The following is a 21,022-nucleotide window of genomic DNA, read 5'->3' on the forward strand; positions in this document are numbered from 1 at the left end:
GGGGGGGGGGGGGGGTCAGGTAGTTGTTTGGGGGGCTGAGGGTTGATAATAAAGGGGAGAATGCTGAGACGCTGTCTCTACAGGACAATAAGGCTATCAGTGGTCAGTGTGAAAACTGAAAAAATTTTAGGATTTAAAATATAAATATAGCTACATTTAAAATTAGAAAAAAAATGTGATGATCTGTTTCCAGGCAAGAATGACATATAGGAAACGCTGCACCATATTTTAGCATTTTATTTATAAGATTAAACTTCAAATAAACATTAAATAAGAAAGAACCCTGAGATGGGTCTCCCGGACGTAAACAGTAGACTTGCAAGATTTCGCTCTTCATACAGCGAGAGGATGGGAGTAAGAAGGCTACGACGGTTCTTCAGCGCCATGCATGTGTGTAAGTCCTGAATGCAAATGCGGCCAAACCTGTAAGACTCTGTTCACATCTGCTTTGAGGTTTCCATTAGTAACGGACCCCTTGAAACAGTGACACATTGTACTATGGACACCATGGCAACTATAGGGCTAGGAGAAAAATTGGGATGAATGCAGTAGTGTTCTTTTCTTCTGATACAGATGTGAACATAGCCTAAAAAGTTATTAATAAGCAATAGAAGTCCTGAATGACTACTACATGATCATCTTCTATGACTGAGCAGTAGGGGGCAGTAGTAGGTAATGCTACAGTGTAGTATGAGATAATGACTAGAGATAAGCAAACCTCAAGCACGCTCAGGTTTGTCCAGACCCAAGTTTGCAAAATTTGATAACCGGTGGCTAAGAAGTTAGATGCAGCCCTAAGGAATCCTGGAAAACATGGATACAGCCATAGGCCATAGGCCGTATCCATATTCTCCTTGATTCCATAGCGCTGCCTCCAACCTCTTCAGCCACCGGTAGGTAGGATGGCACCAACCCGAGCGTGCTCGAAGTTCGCTAATCTCTAATGATGATATGTCCCATATTAGGACACACGGTAAAGAGAGAACATGTGTTGCTGAGAGGCCTCATAGCTATTTTACATGTTGAATGCAGTAAAGTCGTGTATATCAGTGTATGGCGTAATGTGAGGTTTAAGGGATGGTTATTAAGCAGTGGGTGGGTTCTCTTCTAGAACACCACAGTCGGCAATAACAATCTTCTTGCTGGTCTTTCCACTGTTGGAACCATAACTTTCCATCTTCTTTACCACCTCCATGCCCTCTACTACGTTGCCAAACACCACATGTTTACCATTCAGCCTGCGGACGAGATGAGAGGGGTGGATTAGGGGGGGAGACTAACGGAACAAGATATGATGACAAAGAATACAGTTATAAAACTCTTTCATGATGTCCTAGCCAGGGATGGGGAACCTTCGGCCCTCCAGCTGTTGGAAAACTACAATTCCCATCATGCCTGGACAGCCAAAGCGAAGCTGGAGGGCCGAAGGTTCCCCATTCCTATCCTAGTCTTTTCTTCTTACCAGTCCGCCTTAATGGTGGAGATGAAGAACTGAGACCCGTTACAATTGGGTCCTGCATTTGCCATAGAGAGCGTTCCGGGAGCGCTGTGCTTCAAGATGAAGTTCTCATCTTCAAACTTCCCACCATATATCGACTTACCACCTGTACCATTATGATTGGTGAAGTCGCCACCCTGCAGTGAAGGGCAGACAAAAATAAGGGTGAGAGGGTGAGAGTATGTAATACTTGTGCTGTAGCCGCAGTCCCTAAGTCAAGACTTTGGGGAGCACATTTTGATCTACAATAACAAAATTAGGTAAAATTGGTCTGTAATTGAGCAACTATGTATTCACTGCTGTTAGAGAAGAGTGGTGGTTGGTAACCTAGGCAACGGCAGCATATCAGGAGAAGGAGGCAAGTTTGCTAAAGGATTGTATGTGCAAAAAATACATGACAAGTCCCACAAGGTATACTGTTTATTAGTTGAGATGGGAATACCCCTTTAAATGTGGCTGCCAGTGTCAGGTAGGTTTGAGTGTCCATGACCCTGATTCATTGGTTGTCTTTTGTTTTGTTTCCAACCAGATGACTTTTGTTACCAACCACTGAATACCAGACCCACCGCAGAAGACAATTACAGGAGCCTCCCACATTGTGTTTGATTTCCAAGCTAGAGTGTACAGCAGCAGCAAGAAGTTGGTTACAGGAGGCAGAAAAAAACCCTTAAAGAATATAGTAGGTATATAAGAATTACTAAGCCACAGTCATTACCTGGCACATGAAGTTAGGGATGATGCGGTGGAAAGTGCAGCCCTTGTACCCATAGCCAACTTCACCTGTACAGAGTTTAAGGAAATTTTCTGCAAAGGAAAAAAAAAAACAAGTAAGTCACTTAAAGGTTATAATAAACTTTTATTAAACTATTGTAATGTGTGTATTCAGTACAGGTCGGACTGAGGCATAGGCTTAGGGGAGGCCTGCGTGAATGGGCTTTGGTGGGAATGGAAATTACCGGAAGGGTGAGGTTAAGGGGTTATCAGTTGTATAGGAAGGAAGTGGGTTAGTAGGAAAAGGGGGAAGGATAAGGGGAGGGTCAGCATAGGGCAGGTTATTAGGGATTTGGGGGCAAACGGGTATGGCAGGTGGGTGATTGGGTTAGGATTGGGGGGAGGGTAGTATGTACGCACTGGGGGGGCCTCAGACATTTTCACCTGGTTTGTGCCTTCGAGGACCTCCTTCATGTCTGTGAGGTTGTTTATGTAATGGGTGACCTCATAGGGGTGAGGTCAGGTTAAAAAATGCATGTATTTTTATAATGTTGGTTAATAAAGCGGCTGCTGGGGCCAATTCAATCCATGTGGGCGTCAAGTGTCATTAATGGGAATGAGAGGGACTTGCCAATAGCTAGTCATATGTGTTTAGCGCTATTGTCCTGCAGCTCTGGGGCTAAAAGTTGTATGATCAACTCCACCTATGTATACCATGTACTAGACGGGGACCATGTCATGCAGTCATCTATAGACAGTATATCTGTACAACGTACATCTGTACAACGAGTCATTTACCTGCAGTCTTGGGCACTACATCAAACCGGAGCTGAGGAACGATAAGAACACAGATTAGTCCAACACATATTATCTACATTATATTCAGATTAATGTCTTGAAGAATGCAGAAAAAGAGTTTTACAAACACTAATTTCTTAAAGGGGTTCTCCAGAGATTTATTTTCCAAATAAACAGGTGCCAGAAAGTTATACAGATTTGTAAACTGCTTCTACTTAAAAACTGAAGCCTTCTAGTACTTATCAGCTGCTGTTTGCCCTGCAGGAATTTGTGTATTCTTTCCAGTCTGACACAGTGCTCTCTGCTGCCACCTGTGAATATGTCAGGAACTGTCCAGAGCAGGAAAGCTTTTCTATGGGGATTTGCTACTCCTCTGGGCAGTTCTCCACACATGCTGCTCTCACTACATTTACACATATTTCTGACACCATCTAAGGTGCCACTGTGTCATGGTAATGACCCATCAAAGGGGTATTTCAGTTTCTGTATTTTGTATTAGTGGGGCAGATTTACTAACCCTGTCTAATAAGTGACAGTAAACTTAGGCAATCTAAATATGCCCCAAGTTTATCACAGGGGGTCATTCTGCTTGGTAAATTTGGCACACCTTTAGATGGGATTTTAGAGATCTACTGATTATTACTAACCCTTATATAATTAACTGAGACAGACACCATGGGGGAGATTTATCAAACATGGTGTAAAGTGAAACTGGCTCAGTTGCCCCTAGCAACCAATCAGATTCCACCTTTCATTTACCAAAGAGTCTGTGAGGAATGAAAGGTGGAATCTGATTGGTTGCTAGGGGCAACTGAGCCAGTTTCACTTTACACCATGTTTGATAAATCTCCCTTCATGATGTTAGTGGAGTTAAAAACATCAGTGGCCAATTTATTAAAAATAAAAAATTACTTTTGTATTTTTAATAAAAGCCAATACCAATAAAATCATCACCTTTACTAAAAGAATGAACAAGGCCCAGCCATAAGCCCAGACCACTCACATTAAGCACGAGCAATATTAAAGGGGTTATCCAGCGCTACAAAAACATGGCCACTTTCTTCCAGAGACAGCACCACTCTTGTCTACAGTTCAGGTGTGGTTTGCAATTAACCCCTTCAGGACCAGGCCAATTTTCATTTTTGCATTTTCGTTTTTTCCTCCTCGTGTTTAAAAGGCCATAGCACTTGTATTTTTTCCCCTACAGACCGACATGAGCCACTAATTTTACTTTGCAATGGAACACTTAATTTTTGCATAAAACACGCTGCCTAACCAGAAAAAAATTATATGCGCGGTGAAATTATAAATAATAAAAAAACACACAATACTTTTTGAGGGGTTTTCGTTTTTACGCCGTTCATCCTATGGCACAAGTGACATGTTATATATATTCTTCAAATTAGTACGATTACAATGATAGGCAACTTGCATAACTTTCATATTATTTGATGGCTTTTACAAAAATAAAACCTTTTACAGAAAATAAACGTTCCTTAAACTTGCTCTATTCCTATGCGTATACTGCTTTTACCCTTTGGTCTATGGGTCTGTGTGAGGTGTTATTGTTTGCGCCATGATCTGTACTTTCTATCGGTACCTTGATTGCGCATATGCGACTTTTTGATTGCTTTTTATTACAATTTTTCTGGATTTTATGCGACCAAAAATGCGCAATCTTGCTGATTTTTGCGCTTAGGCCGTTTACCGTGCAAGATTAGGAATTTGATAATTTAAAAGTTCTGGTGTTTAAGCACGCGGCGATACCAAACATGTTTGTTTGTTTGTTTGTTTAAATTGGGTGATTCAAACTTTTATTAGGGGAGGGGATTTTTTATTAATAAAAAAACTTTTTTTTTAACTTATTCGTTAATGAGAAGTCTCCTGACTTCTAATATAACTCATAGAGATCAGTGTAGTTTGCATTATACAGCACTGATCAATGAGATCGGTGCTTTGATGGTCTGGTCTGCTGCAGACCAGATCAATAGAATACCAAGCCGGGATCAGCATCATTCCGACGCTGAGTCCCGGGCCGGTAAGCAGAAGGGAGCATCCCACGGGTGGATCCAGCCAATGGACCCCAGGGAAAGGCAAATGGAGGACTTTAAATGCAGCTGTCATGTTTGACAGCTGCATTTAACAGTCTTAATTAGCGGAAGCAACAATTGGCCGTGCCTGCTAATAGCCGCGGTCCCTGGCTGCATATAGCATTGGGGATCGCAACGGTTCAGAGCACCCCCCCCTGAACTCCCCTAGTGGCATGTTGCCGTAAATATACGTCACATTCATTGTATATAAGAGCTGTACAGTTTTCCAATATATGTTGTGCATTGTTTGTGTAATAATAATGGAAGCTTGCTAAGTAATCCATAATCCAGCACTTGGTCCTAGATCCAATCTCCATGACCTTGTTAGTAGGGATCAGTGCGTCTACTCCATATTAATATATGCCAGCAGTCCTTGACAGTGCAGGACTGAGAAATGTTTTATAAGTGAGTGTGAAATACTATTGACAAAGCCAACTGGTTCATTTGTGCTCCACGCAGCCTAACCTTATTCCTGCAATTATTACTGTCCTATAACCATTTGAAGAGGTACTCCAGCAAAACATTATTTTTTCAAATCAACTGGTACCAGAATTTTCTACAGATTTGTAAATGACTTCTATTTAAATATCTCCAGTCTTCCAGTACTTATCAGCTGCTGTATGTCCTGCAGGAAGTGGTGTATTCTTTCCAGTCTGACACAGTGCTCTTAGCTGACACCTATGTCCATGTCAAGAACTGTCCAGAGCAGCAGAAGGTTTGTTACTACTCTGGACAGTTCCTTTCACTGATAGAGGTAGAAGCAGAGAGCACTGTGTGAGGCCATGTTCACACAATATATGTTTTGTATAAATCATGACCGTTGTTACAATTTGCAACAACGGCCGTGGTTTATATACAATACATATGTTGTATGTGCATGAATGGAATCCAGTCTGGAGTGTATTCACATAGTATACACTCCGGACGGGATTCTAAGCGGCCGCATGAAAAACTGACATGTCAGTTTTGTGCAGCCGCTATTAATTGAATAGTGGTCGCACAGACATGTCAGTTCACACAATGGGGCGTGCAGCTCCAGCTGCACGCTCCATTGTGTGCATTGTGGAAATGGGATGCGGGTGTGCACTTATTCGCCCGCATCCCAATTCATCAGAAATGAAGATCTTCCGAGATGAACTTCAGTAGCACTGGCCATTCTGTGACCCGGGAGACGATGGTCAGCGGGATGTGTGGGGGATGTGGGGGCCATGGACCAGGCTGCCTGCGGTGATGGTTTCGGAAGTCCACGAGGGGATTAGGTGAGTTCTGGATGGCGGCGGGGGGTGGCAACAGGTGGCCTTACTTTGGGGGGGGGCGCCTTACTTTCGGGGAGGTGCCCTAATTTAGAGTAGGGGGTGCCTTACTTTCGGGGGGATCCCTTACTTTAGGTTAGATGGTAGAGTAGGTGGGGCGTCTTTTTTTTCGGGGAAACACGGTAATGCAAAATAAAGATACAAAATATGTCGGTCTGTATTTTGTAAATGGACTTTTGCATAGACTATAGCAATGTGCAATTAGGTATTCAGTACAGTATGCGGTTCTTGTGCAGACTTTGCATATTATTGGAATTGCTCCTGGGTTTGCATTGGGTTACTGCTCCTAATACAATTCCCCATATAGTTTAATCCTACAGCTGCCCCGGTTTGTGGTTGAGCACTGAGGGGCTTGTCGTCTCCCTGGTGATGATATATCCTGGGTGTCTCGCTTTGTCTCTGTGTCAGATACTCGCACATCTTACAGTCCTGCGTTCTGCTCCCACACACCATGATGTCATAACTCCTCCCAGCGACAGCTTTCGTGCCATGGCAGCAGCAGCATCCCTGGGGCGACAGCTTAAATCCTGCAGTAAACTAAAGAGGCAGCAACCAGCTCACTGCAGAGATATTTTACGCTGTCATTATTTATTTCATTATTTCCTATTATTCTGCTATCTACTGCAGCGCTCATAGAGATACGATCACTTACACCAGTCCCTGTCCCCAGTGGGCTTCATCGGAAGCCAATTGACCTATCGGTGTCTGTGATACCTGGAGAACTCCGAATTAACATAGAGATGCTATAGAAACGTATGCTAGCTGTATGGGGGCAGCTATAATTTAACCCCTGATCTGCTAGCAGGCTAATCCTCGGATTGTAATGAGGCATGCTGAGGGCAGTAAGAGTTTAAAGCGGCTCCAATACGGCTGGTTGGGGATTAGTCAGATTTGGGACGTAATTCCTTTGTCCCTGCTTTTAATCAGTTGACATCTGCTCCTATACCATTGCACGTTCTATCTGATACCTATATCGAGCAAACACCAACAATAGGTTGTAGAGTCTTCTTTATCCTCTTTTAAGGCTTCATTAGTATATTATGTCACTAAAGGAGGAGGGCATCCCAGTTCATGCTTAAACATTTATATATAAACCCCCATATGTTCATGTAGTCATACGGGGTCATGTTCCCGATCTAGCCGACAACATCCACAGCCCTCTCAGCCCTTCTCATAGTTTATCTATACCTCATCCGCTTGTATTATAGACTACAAACGCAGAGGAGACACAATTAGATGAAAGAGAAGGAGGGATCAGATTCCTGTGCCCAGGAGCTTACAATTTATTAGCATTGTGTAACTGATAGCAGAGGTGGAGGTATCAGACGGCTCAGGCTGACATGCCTTTGATCCTTGAAAAGAATGTATTTCCATTATTTCGAGGCTTAGCCAGCTATGGGGATATCCCCGATAAAGGTTAGCTGAGCTGAAAGGATGAAATTTATTTGTCTTCTGAAGCGTTTTAGGAATTAGAGCGCTTGGCATGGTCCTCATCACACATTTGACTTTGTAATAAGTCCTGCCGCTATGGATCATTGTCCCAGACATGGAGACTATTATTAGATAATGAAGCCATTTACATAGAGCCTTGTCTTATTCCTATTTTCTATGGGCGGTGGGTGGTCTCCATGTCATGTATGTTACCCTTAGACCGCCATAGCATGGTATGATACAGATAAGTGACTACTGAGATTACTCCTCTACTTCCTATGTAGGTGCCTAGAATTAAAAAAAAAAACCCTCATAATACCATGGTAAAGAACCCTTATAATATGTCCTTAAAGGGCAAGTTCACTAGTCAATACCATTAGCAATAAAATATAAAAAGCCACCGATATATCTGGATTTTGCCCTTTTAACCTTATTTTATTACTCCTTTTATTTGTCAGTGGCTTACAGAATTCTGTAGTTAAAGGGGTTATCCCAATATTAGTATAAAGGCCCTATTACACGAAGCGATTATCGGCCTTAACGGACGATAATTGTTTAGTGTCATAGAAGACAACAATCAGCCCACATGCACAATTTCGGCTGATCGTTGTCTTTCAACAGGCTGAAACGCCAACGATCAGCCTGGCAACGATCTGCTGATGACGCTCTGTGTAATAGGATTGGAGTCTCCTATGGGCTGCCCGGATGATCTGCTGATCGCCCGGGCAGCCCCCTCGCAGCTTTCCGCAGCCCCCGGCTCTTACCTGCTCCATCTTGCTCACTGTTGGCGCGTGTAATAGGACCGGCAGCGGGCAGGAGAATGAGGAGCAAGCGTTGCAGCCTTATGACGGCCTGGAAAACATAGATACCGCTATAGGCCATAAGGTATATTCATGGTTTCCCAGACTCCCTAGGGCTGCATCCAAGTTCTTCAGTCACCGGTATTCAAATGACGAACGATCAGACTCGAGCATGTTGTAGTTGTGCTCATCTCTAAACGTTATCCCTTATGTACAGGATCACAGCTAGGACCCCCACCAGTCATGAATGGCCCCTAAGTGAATGGAGTCCCACTCCCAATAAAGCCACCAAACGTAGCCGAGTTCAGCATTCAATAATGTTCGGAAGTCCTACAGAGAATAAATGGAATAATATCTACTTCATTCCCTCAGAGACAATTGACCTATGTTTTCATGATAGGCATACCCCCAATAGTTACCCCCTATCCAATAACTTAACATTGGGTTAACCCCTTTCGCTTATGGATTCTGATAACAATGTCCTCTGTTTCAGCTTCTCTCTGTGTAAGTGGCTTTCCCATGGGTATCAGTATGTCATTCATTTTTGGCACGGCACTGCCACAGGGTTAAGTAGTATGCTACTTATTGCCCATGGATGCTGCGCAGAAAAGCCAAGGATTATCCCCATCGAGTGACGGTGGGGATAATCCTGGTGTGGATCCACAGCACTTAAATTGCAAATCTGTGTGCTAGCCTTGGATTTCTACCGGTGGATCCCCGTGTAAGTACATGTTGGCTGCTCCCGATCCTGTAGCTGATTCCTATCTGAGATGTCACACAGCAGACTGCAGTGACTGAGAAGAACCCTCCGAGTAGCAAGATGGAGAAGGAGAAGACTGAGGAAATGTTACAGACTGTGGTGATGGGAGAGGGAACAATCATATATGCATTGTATATAGTATGGGAGACAACCATTACAGCATGTGAATAAACAGCCCACTGAGATTTCATGTTGAAACATTCTGAGAATTCAGAATAATATTAATATAAAAAAAAAATCAAAAAGCCTTCTTATCGTTTATATTATTTTTGGGTGCAAAAGAACCTAAACTCCTAAAAGAGTACTTAAAGGGACAGGCAGGAGTCATTTCCCTTGTTGCTGGTGGATCCTAAATACCCATTATCCTAATGGGGATATCACATACCGCGTGAGTTGAAAAATAAAGTGAGGGTGGGAATTTTTATTAGTATGTTGTATGCCGGTCTGGTATGTCCTCACAGTTTTGGCAAATATTGGACACAGATTAGGACAAGCAGTTCTAGTGTAATCGGAGCCTAATAGTGGGATTTCCCCCCTGGTATGTCATCTGTTACATTAGACATAGATTATAGTGGACTAAATGGCTCTGAGGAATGAGCAATGACGTACGCTGAACTCAGTAACCTCAATAGACCCAGTATTAGACCTTACTGGTTCTGCTGGCACATGGTGACATCCGCAGTCCTGTAACTACAGCGTATACAGGACGAGAACGTCACATCAGACGGCTATACTAAAGAGCTTTTCCAGTTTCTGCCTATCTCTATGTACGTAGTGGGCCCTGGAAGCCAAAGCAGTGTTATGTGGCGGCGGTATAATATGTGGTACACTCCACTCACTATATTTTAAACCAGATTATAAAGTTGCCCCAAGCATAAAGACTACTTTGTGCCTATAATCGGTACAGAACAAGCCGCCTCTATGAGCTGTTCCTCCTTCAATGCTTATGCATTCCACAGGGGATGCTTTCAGAGTGAGTTGTGACACAGAAGGATGGGCAGGCCGCCTCTGGACAGCTGCTTCATAAATTAACAGCGGCCATGTAACTATCCCAGTTATCCCCTGTTACTTATGATGGAATCGCCCTAAGTCTCTCCTATGTAAACAGTAAAGCTCTACTAGAAAGTGCGGCCAGACTCCTCTGTGTGAGTCGGGGAGAGGGAGCGTGACTGATGTGTCTAGTCTGTGATGTTGGGTAACAGGTGGAGGCAGGGGTGCATGTACTGTTAGTACTGTACTGGTGGCCATGTGGCTACAGACAGACAAATGGATTCAGCAGGAATCACTTTGATCTAAATTTACCAATTTGACAATTCTAGGAATCCTAAAATTTTGGGATTAATTTTTAATGAGTCTCTCAAAATGGTGGTTGCTACTATTAGTCCTACATGGCTGCACATACCTTGCAATATCTATCATGTTCCCTACTGTAGTAGTACTACTACTACCCTACACAGCCGCACATCCCCTGCCTTGTCCATCATGTCCCATACTGTACTACTACTACTACTACTACCCTACACAGCCGCACATCTCCTGCCTTGTCCATCATGTCCCATACTGTACTGCTACTACTACTGCTACCCTACACAGCCGCACATCTCCTGCCTTGTCCATCATGTCCCATACTGTACTACTACTACTACTACTACCCTACACAGCCGCACATCTCCTGCCTTATCCATCATGTCCCATACTGTACTACTACTACTACTACCCTACACAGCCGCACATCTCCTGCCTTGTCCATCCTGTTCCATACTGTACTACTACTACTACCCTACACAGCCGCACATCTCCTGCCTTGTCCATCATGTCACATACTGTACTACTACTACTACTACTACACTACACAGCGGCACATCTCCTGCCTTGTCCATTATATCCCATACTGTACTACTACTACTACCCTACACAGCCGCACATCTCCTGCCTTGTCCATCATGTCCTATACTGTACTACTACTACTACTACCCTACACAGCCGCACATCTCCTGCCTTGTCCATCATGTCCCATACTGTACTACTACTACTACTACTACTACCCTACACAGGAGCACATCTCCTGCCTTGTCCATCCTGTTCCATACTGTACTACTACTACTACTACCCTACACAGCCGCACATCTCCTGCCTTGTCCATCATGTCCCATACTGTACTACTACTACTACTACTACTACCCTACACAGGAGCACATCTCCTGCCTTGTCCATCCTGTTCCATACTGTACTACTACTACTACTACCCTACACAGCCGCACATCTCCTGCCTTGTCCATCATATCCCATACTGTACTACTACTACTACCCTACACAGCCGCACATCTCCTGCCTTCTCCATCATGTCCCATACTGTACTACTACTACTACTACTACCCTACACAGCTGCACATCTCCTGCCTTGTCCATTATATCCCATACTGTACTACTACTACTACCCTACACAGCCGCACATATCCTGCCTTGTCCATCATGTCCCATACTGTACTACTACTACTACTACTACTACCCTACACAGCCGCACATCTCCTACCTTGTCCATTATGTCCCATACTGTACTACTACTACTACTACTACCCTACACAGCCGCACATCTCCTGCCTTATCAATCATGTCCCATACTGTACTACTACTACTACCTTACACAGCCGCACATCTCCTGCCTTGTCCATTATGTCCCATACTGTACTACTACTACTACCCTACACAGCCGCACATCTCCTGCCTTATCAATCATGTCCCATACTGTACTACTACTACTACCTTACACAGCCGCACATCTCCTGCCTTGTCCATTATGTCCCATACTGTACTACTACTACTACCCTACACAGCCGCACATCTCCTGCCTTGTCCATCATGTCCCGTACTGTACTACTACTACTACTACTACCCTACACAGCTGCACATCTCCTGCCTTGTCCATCATGTCCCATACTGTACTACTACTACTACTACTACTACTACCCTACACAGCCACACATCTCCTGCCTTGTCCATCATGTCCCATACTGTACTACTACTACTACTACTACTACTACTACCCTAAACAGCCGTACATCTCCTGCCTTGTCCATAATGTCCCATACTGTACTACTACTACTACTACTACTACTACCCTACACAGCCGCACATCTCCTGCCTTGTCCATCATGTCCTATACTGTACTACTACTACTACTACCCTACACAGCCGCACATCTCCTGCCTTGTCCATCATGTCCCATACTGTACTACTACTACTACTACCCTACACAGCCGCACATCTCCTGCCTTGTCCATCATGTCCCATACTGTACTACTACTACTACTACTACCCTACACAGCCGCACATCTCCTGCCTTGTCCATCATGTCCCATACTGTACTACTACTACTACCCTACACAGCCGCACATCTCCTGCCTTGTCCATCATGTCCCATACTGTACTACTACTACTACTACTACTACCCTACACAGCCGCACATCTCCTGCCTTATCCATCATGTCCCATACTGTACTACTACTACTACCCTACACAGCCACACATCTCCTGCCTTGTCCATCATGTCCCATACTGTACTACTACTACTACTACTACTACCCTACACAGCTGCACATCTCCTGCCTTGTCCATCATGTCCCATACTGTACTACTACTGCTACTACTACTACCCTAAACAGCCGTACATCTCCTGCCTTGTCCATAATGTCCCATACTGTACTACTACTACTACTACTACTACTACCCTACACAGCCACACATCTCCTGCCTTGTCCATCATGTCCTATACTGTACTACTACTACTACTACCCTACACAGCCGCACATCTCCTGCCTTGTCCATCATGTCCCATACTGTACTACTACTACTACTACCCTACACAGCCGCACATCTCCTGCCTTGTCCATCATGTCCCATACTGTACTACTACTACTACTACTACCCTACACAGCCGCACATCTCCTGCCTTGTCCATCATGTCCCATACTGTACTACTACTACTACCCTACACAGCCGCACATCTCCTGCCTTGTCCATCATGTCCCATACTGTACTACTACTACTACTACTACTACCCTACACAGCCGCACATCTCCTGCCTTATCCATCATGTCCCATACTGTACTACTACTACTACCCTACACAGCCACACATCTCCTGCCTTGTCCATCATGTCCCATACTGTACTACTACTACTACTACTACTACTACTACTACTACCCTACACAGCTGCACATCTCCTACCTTGTCCATCATGTCCCATACTGTACTACTACTACTACCTTACACAGCCGGACATCTCCTGCCTTGTCCATCATGTCCCATACTGTACTACTACTACTACTACCCTATAAAGCCGCACATCTCCTGCCTTATCCATCATGTCCCATACTGTACTACTACTACTACCTTACACAGCCGCACATCTCCTGCCTTGTCCATCATGTCCCATACTGTACTACTACTACTACCCTACACAGCCGCACATCTCCTGCCTTGTCCATCATGTCCCATACTGTACTACTACTACTACTACTACTACTACCCTACACAGCCGCACATCTCCTGCCTTGTCCATCATGTCCTATACTGTACTACTACTACTACTACTACCCTACACAGCCGCTCATCTCCTGCCTTGTCCATCATGTCCCGTACTGTACTACTACTACTACTACTACCCTACACAGCCGCACATCTCCTGCCTTGTCCATCATGTCCCATACTGTACTACTACTGCTACTACTACTACTACCCTAAACAGCCATACATCTCCTGCCTTGTCCATAATGTCCCATACTGTACTACTACTACTACTACTACTACTACTACTACCCTACACAGCCACACATCTCCTGCCTTGTCCATCATGTCCCATACTGTACTACTACTACTACTACTACCCTACACAGCCACACATCTCCTGCCTTGTCCATCATGTCCCATACTGTACTACTACTACTACTACTACCCTACACAGCCGCACATCTCCTGCCTTGTCCATCATGTCCCATACTGTACTACTACTACTACTACTACTACCCTACACAGCTGCACATCTCCTGCCTTGTCCATCATGTCCCATACTGTACTACTACTACTACTACTACTACCCTACACAGCTGCACATCTCCTGCCTTGTCCATCATGTCCCATACTGTACTACTACTACTCCCCTATACAGCCGCACATCTCCTGCCTTGTCCATCACGTCCTATACTGTACTGATGCTACTACCCTGCACAGTGTCATACAGGATTTTTCTAGATCAAATCAAATTAAATCAAATCTGTTGATTCAAAATAATTTTCATCTTCAGGCTATGTTCCCACTAAGTAAGAGACCAGCCGGTCTCTGCAAAGATCATCTTTTAGGCCGCAGTGTTCTGATACGGGCGCATCAGTGCGCGCCCGCATCAGAACTTCACACAGCACACAATGAAGCAAGCGGCCTGAGCCGCTCAATTCATTGTGTGAACTGACAGGTCTTTCTGCGGCCACAATTCACTGAATTGGGGCCGCAGAAAACTGACATGTCAGTTCTTTGCGTCGCGGTATGGTATCCCGGCCGGAGCGTATACCACGTGTATACGCTCCGGCCGGGATCCCATAGCAGTAAAGGTAGTGTTCCACACTGCACAAAGTACGGCCGTTGATGCCGATGGTAACAACGGGCGTACTTTTACATAGTGTGAATATAGCCTCACAGAGCGATCAGAGGAGGAAACAGTCGGCTGTCTGACCACTGGCGTGTGGTGGGGCCCATAGAACTAGCATATGGGCAGACTATGGCAGCTACGAGGCCTGAAGGCATAGAGCTCCGGCTCAGACAAGCCCCATTCTTTAGGGAGGGGTTATATAAATTATTGAAAACATTGCTGTATCATGTTTACACCAGTTGGATTTGACATGGATTTCAGTGCCAATTCCCAATTAAATATACATCACATCTGATGACAATGCACATCTACTGTATGTGAGTGGGGTTTCCTCAGCACTTTTTAAGTCATGGAAAATTTCCAAGCAGTCTTTTTTTTTTTGGGTGGAAAAAACTGCTACAGATAAGTAACATACTACATATTCCCACTGATTCCACATAGATGGGTCCCTTTAAATAACCATAAGGCTAATTCTTTTGCAGATCTACATCCCACCATACTGCAGAAGTGACTGACATCCAAATCCATTGTTGACAGTTTATTGTCTAGGTTACCGACCGCCACTCTGCTCTAAAAGCAGTGGTCTGGTTGGTATTAACATAGCTTTACTATATATGTGGAAAGATAGATTAGATAGATAGATAGATAGATAGATAGATAGATAGGAGATAGATAGATAGGAGATAGATAGATAGGAGATAGATAGATAGGAGATAGATAGATAGGAGATAGATAGATAGGAGATGGATAGATAGGAGATAGATAGATAGGAGATAGATAGATAGGAGATAGATAGATAGGAGATAGATAGATAGGAGATAGATAGATAGGAGATAGATAGATAGGAGATAGATAGATAGATAGATAGATAGATAGATAGATAGATAGATAGATAGATAGATAGATAGAGATAGATAGATAGATAGATAGATGTATTGCAGCCTGACATATTAAGAGAAAGAGGCAAAATTGCTAAATGCTTGCAAATATATTTAATTTGAGGAGCCCTACAAGTTGAACTATGTTGGTTGAGATGGGAATACCCCTTTACCATACAGAACACAGCCAAATATACAGAACTACACAGTATACCCACTCATATACAATCTGTGTCCAACTTATTCTAAGAAGTAAACCCTGCCCCCCCATGTCTAAATACATATATATCCCAGTATACATATATACCCCAGAAAATATCCGTATCGTACCTCCATCACCACTCGGCCCAGAGGGATCTCATCTGCCGTTATGTCAAAGAATACCCGTTTGTTGGCCATGCTGAGCTCTGGCACCTTGTGAAGTCTCCGAGATGCTGCATTGGGGTCTGAGCGTCCACTGCCTTATATACATAGACATAGTAGTGCCGGCTTTGTCAATCACACACAATAACATGTCATACCTCCCTCCCCTTCCCCCTGGAGCAAAGAACCCAAGAATATTTGATACCAGCTCAGTATATTCCCCTTCTAATCCTGTTGGATATATTGTGGGTAGCACCAAATGCTGTGTGATTAGGACGAGGGGGAGCGAACACCATGAACACAGAGCTATTTCAGTAACCTCACAGACATCTGACAACTAAACTTCTATTCTTCAAGCTCCAAATAGCCCCCTGGAGTCCATTGTTTCAAGGGGCAATCCCTGGTTTGACTCCGTCCTCATTCCTCTCTTATTACACAATTCTGTCTGCTATGTTAAATAGCAATACAAAATTTTAATGGCGTTCAATTGCGACTCTGATTTTTCAATATTATTTTGATGTTTGGTGTTGGCCGGGTCCTGCGTGGATTTGGTTAAGATAACGTACATGTCAATGTCTGCCAAGGTATTTCTACATCTCTATATATAAACGCAATCCCATCCAGGAAGGGAGCAATGGTAATTTTTCTCCCCTAATGTTTTTTGATACCCATAATCCAAGATTATGTGTTTCCTTAGACAAGTCCCATCATATGTCCTCCATCCGATACTAATAAATCTGTCATCTAAACTAGAGAAAAGCTCTCGCCATAAAAAGCCATGCTGCACAAAAGCAATAGGTGCCATAGAAGTCTTATAGAAGCATTATATATCCACCATTAGGATGGGGCGGCCTGGTAACAGTGGTCGCAATAGGGGTTTATATCTCTATATCGTTCTGTATTGGGACTAAAGTAAGTAAAGGGGGTCTTGTTGCGACTGTGGCCGCAACCGAAATGGACTCAGTTTATTCCATTTATAAAGGACAAGTCCACTCTCCTGACGTCAGTTTTAGTAAATACTTGTATGATAATTTTTAGAGAATCCTTTCTCTCCATTGTGCTGATCCACTGTTATTCCTCCAGGAGTGGTGTGAGCCTCCAGTGGTGATGTTATTTCGGAGGATTGGCCCATCACTTGCCAGATGGTGAAGTGTGACTCAACTCCAGTGGTGGTTGGCCGAGATACAGCTGGACCTTGCTGTGTTACTTTGTGACGCCAGTACCGGGTAGGCACACAGGTGTGATGGCACGCCTGCTTTAATTTTATAAGGCCTCTTGTACCTTTTTCCCCTGTGGTCAGTGTCCTGCCGGGTTGCTAGGGGGTCCCTTGGGTTGGTGTGATCACGGATGGCCAGAACGGTGTAGTGACCCTCCTGGACTATCCGAACTGTCCCAAAGTTGTGTGGTATACTGTGTCGGTGGAAAGCAAAAGACCACAGAGTCTCTTTAACTTAAATAAGCTTGTTTTACTAAGAAAATATGTGCTTGAGGCAAGGTTACACGATTATGAGTTTTTTTCTTAAAAAAAAAACACTTGATAATACACTTTACAATAGTTCCAGACAAATACTTGACAATATAGCAACCAATTCTGCAGTAGGAATACAGTGTAGGATACAGTCGTGCCGACTGAGTAGTGTACTGAGTGATACAAAGAAGCAGAGTAGCAGAGAGGAGGATGTCATGAGAGTCTCAACCCAAGTAGTTCTGTGCTCTGCCGGGATGTTGGAGGATGAGGTGGATAAATACTTAGAAGAAGTAAAATACTTGTGCCCATGTATTGACCTTTTGTTAGTCTTCACAACACCTAATGCCCACTAGATTTGGCTGAACCGTCCTAGAGGGTGACACAAGGACCCAGATCTTGTTACCTGGAATGAGCGGAATGCTGACAACTGCGCTGCGAGATAGAGTTCATAGGCTCACTGTGACTTTGCTCTATCCGGATCAGTTCCTAGCTTTCTGCTGTCTGTGGATACTGTCCTGCTCTGTGACTCTCCTTGTCCACGGCGTGGGTTGCGGTTGTCTCTGACTTGTCCTCTCCTAGAAGAGGTTGAACACTGCATAGTGTTGTGTAGCATTACCAAGAAGGAAAACCATGCACTGTCTTGCATCCTACCCATACTGGGTTCTAGCTAAGACTGACTCTTGAAGGTACGGGGACCTGGCAGAGGGCAAGGGCCCAGGTAGGACCACTGTAGAGAGCTATCTAGCTTGCATACGTTCTCCACAATGTCCCACACGAAAGACTCTTACTCTTCCTACACCCATGTGACTTCCTTCCTCAGCGTAACTAACATGCACTGTGAGTGGGTGAAGAGTGCGATAGAAGAAGTAAAGAGAGAGCTGATAGGAGAGAAGAAGAACAGATTCCTATAGGTCTGCAGATCCATTTGACATACAAATAAACAGTAACCCTTCAGCTGTGCAGCTTCCAAATACACATAAACAATACAGCGACATCTAGTGGCGAAACTTTGATACTACTTTCATCACCACACAAGTACAATAAGTACAGACTTTTACAAAGGGTGTATATAAGAGTAACACCCGTGGTAGGACACCACACAGGTAATGTATAAATATGTATAAATCTATATATTTAGTCTATGATCTGTATAATTGAAGGAATATAGGGTGTCCCCCACACACCTAGCAGCATTTATATTTTTGTATACAGCGCTAGTGAGCATATCAACACACGGTGTATACTAAAAAAGTAGGTTGACTGCATTACCAAATGTATAAGTTAACTGACAAATGGGCGCTAACATTCTTCCTATCAAGCGCAATATTAAGGCCATACTACATGGCACAATAATCCGGGGGAAGTAAATGCCGATCTGTCTGTTCAGCACTCGCTTCCCTCTTGCTATTATGCGCATAGACAGCGAGCGGGGATCAGCAGGATCAGCTGGTGTCCTGGGGCATTCCCCAGTGGCCTTGGAGGCCTTTCCTGGTGTCTGCAGCTCTGCCTTCTGTTCCAGTCTCTGCACTGACAGGCCGCTGACCGCTTAACAAATCACTGACCACGGCCTGTCTCAGCCAGCGATTGGCTGAGCGGTCAGTGGCCTGTCAGTGCACAGACCAGAACAGAAGGCAGAGCTGCAGACACCAGGACAGGCCTCCAAGGACACTGGAGAATGTGGTAAGGTCAATTAATACTTTATTATATTATACTACAGTCATCAACCATCTGAAGCACATCACCATTACACGTATCTATTACACATAGTAATGCGAGTCCGTCAATTTTAGGTCTGGACCTTAAAAAAAATGATCAGCCGATGATCCCTTCATCAGCTGAACGTTCTCTATTACACGGAGCGATAATCATCCGAATCGTCCTGATTATTGCTCCATGTATTACTGTACTGTCCAATCAGTGCTGTCAGACTGTGTAGGGACACAGCTTTTTATAAGGGGAATAAGAACACCCAGTTGTCAATTTATTCATAGATTTCCAGGACAAATCAGAAAACACATCCAGTGCCAAGATAAGGACTTGCAAAAGAAAAGCCTGTGGAGCCTCGTTAAAGAGTTTCGAAACACAGGACTAGCCAGATATCCCTCCGGGAAGCACCCAGCCAAGGGGTGGCTCCTGTATGGAAACCACCAAAACCACCATATTAAGTGGCCCTATAAGTCAATGTAATGACAAGGTAAAAACCAAGGCCAGGTATCCATCCACATACAGCTGTTTCGGGGTGTTGCCCCTCATCAGTGTGGAGCAGGATTCTAGCTAGGTGGGAGCAATGCCTAGTAGAGCCCTAAGAGCAACAGATTGCTGATCTCAGGGAGACCAGCCAAAGCTAACACTGCTGGCTGCTAGTAAAAGCGCTCAATGCAGTGAAATCCTAGGTGCGGAAAAGGATTTGTCAAAGTCAATGGGGGATTATTCACTTCACAAGAACGGAATCTAAGTGCCCTAGATATCTAGTATATACAGTGTGATTGTAATGATGATATATTACAGTGATTACAATATTAGAGAGAAAAGAAAAGTTCATTGAACTGTAATGATGATATATGACAGCGATTACTATATTAGAGAGAAATGGTGATAAATCTGTTGACCAAATCTAGAAAACATTTAAAAAAAAAAAAACCTTTTGGAGTGGCACTCCAAGCAGCAGAAACCAGTATTCACTGTCTGCACATGAGTAGAGTTCTAGGCCAGCGCCCATGTTCCCAACGCTGCGTTCCCACAATTGCACTCAGAATGCAGCTGGAGCCATGCCTTTCCCAATAGCCATGTGATTTGGCAGGACTTTCAGCAACATGGTGCTGCCATTGGTAGTCACATGGGAGTGAGGGTTTGGCCACATGCAGGGACGTGGCCTAACTAATCCAATTTCATGAGTTTTTTTTGCATCCTTTTAGTTGGACCCAACATGCCTATGTCAGTTCAGGCCGTTAGGTCATGACTTTCATCTGTAATATGGACGCAAGATGCCTTTGTAACATGCTTAGCCAGCCTAAATCATGAGCCGCACAATAAATACATTTGACTCTAGCCTAGTACAATTAGGAGTTACTTATATAGGTTATATAGATTTGTAAACTACTTCTATTTAAAACTCAAGCCTTCCTGTATTTATCAGCTTCTGTAGTCTTCCCAGTCTGATACAGTGCTCTTTGCTGCCACCTCTGTTCATGTTAGGAACTGTCCAGAGCGGTAGCAAATGCCCATAAAAATTCTCTTGCTCTGGACAATTCCTGTCATGGACAGAGTTGGC

At 44.0% G+C, this 21,022-nt stretch overlaps 1 protein-coding gene across 2 annotated transcripts; it reads right to left on the reverse strand.

The window, feature by feature from the left end:
- Positions 1-221: 221 nt before the first annotated feature.
- On the reverse strand, positions 222-16,404 carry LOC138784395 (peptidyl-prolyl cis-trans isomerase-like). Of its 2 annotated transcripts, none has more exons than XM_069959985.1 (5): positions 16,251-16,404; positions 3,008-3,038; positions 2,214-2,302; positions 1,463-1,635; positions 222-1,238 (listed from the first exon to the last, which is right to left on the reverse strand). In XM_069959985.1, exons 1-5 carry the CDS (start codon positions 16,317-16,319, stop codon positions 1,085-1,087), a joined length of 516 nt encoding a protein of 171 aa, XP_069816086.1. In that variant the 5' UTR covers positions 16,320-16,404; the 3' UTR covers positions 222-1,084. The 2 variants fall into 2 exon arrangements, with proteins under 2 accessions (XP_069816086.1, XP_069816156.1); XM_069960055.1 differs by lacking the exon at positions 16,251-16,404 and adding an exon at positions 3,655-3,729.
- Positions 16,405-21,022: the final 4,618 nt, after the last annotated feature.

Source organism: Dendropsophus ebraccatus, chromosome 1, assembly GCF_027789765.1.
Source record: "Dendropsophus ebraccatus isolate aDenEbr1 chromosome 1, aDenEbr1.pat, whole genome shotgun sequence".
NCBI lineage: Eukaryota > Metazoa > Chordata > Amphibia > Anura > Hylidae > Dendropsophus > Dendropsophus ebraccatus.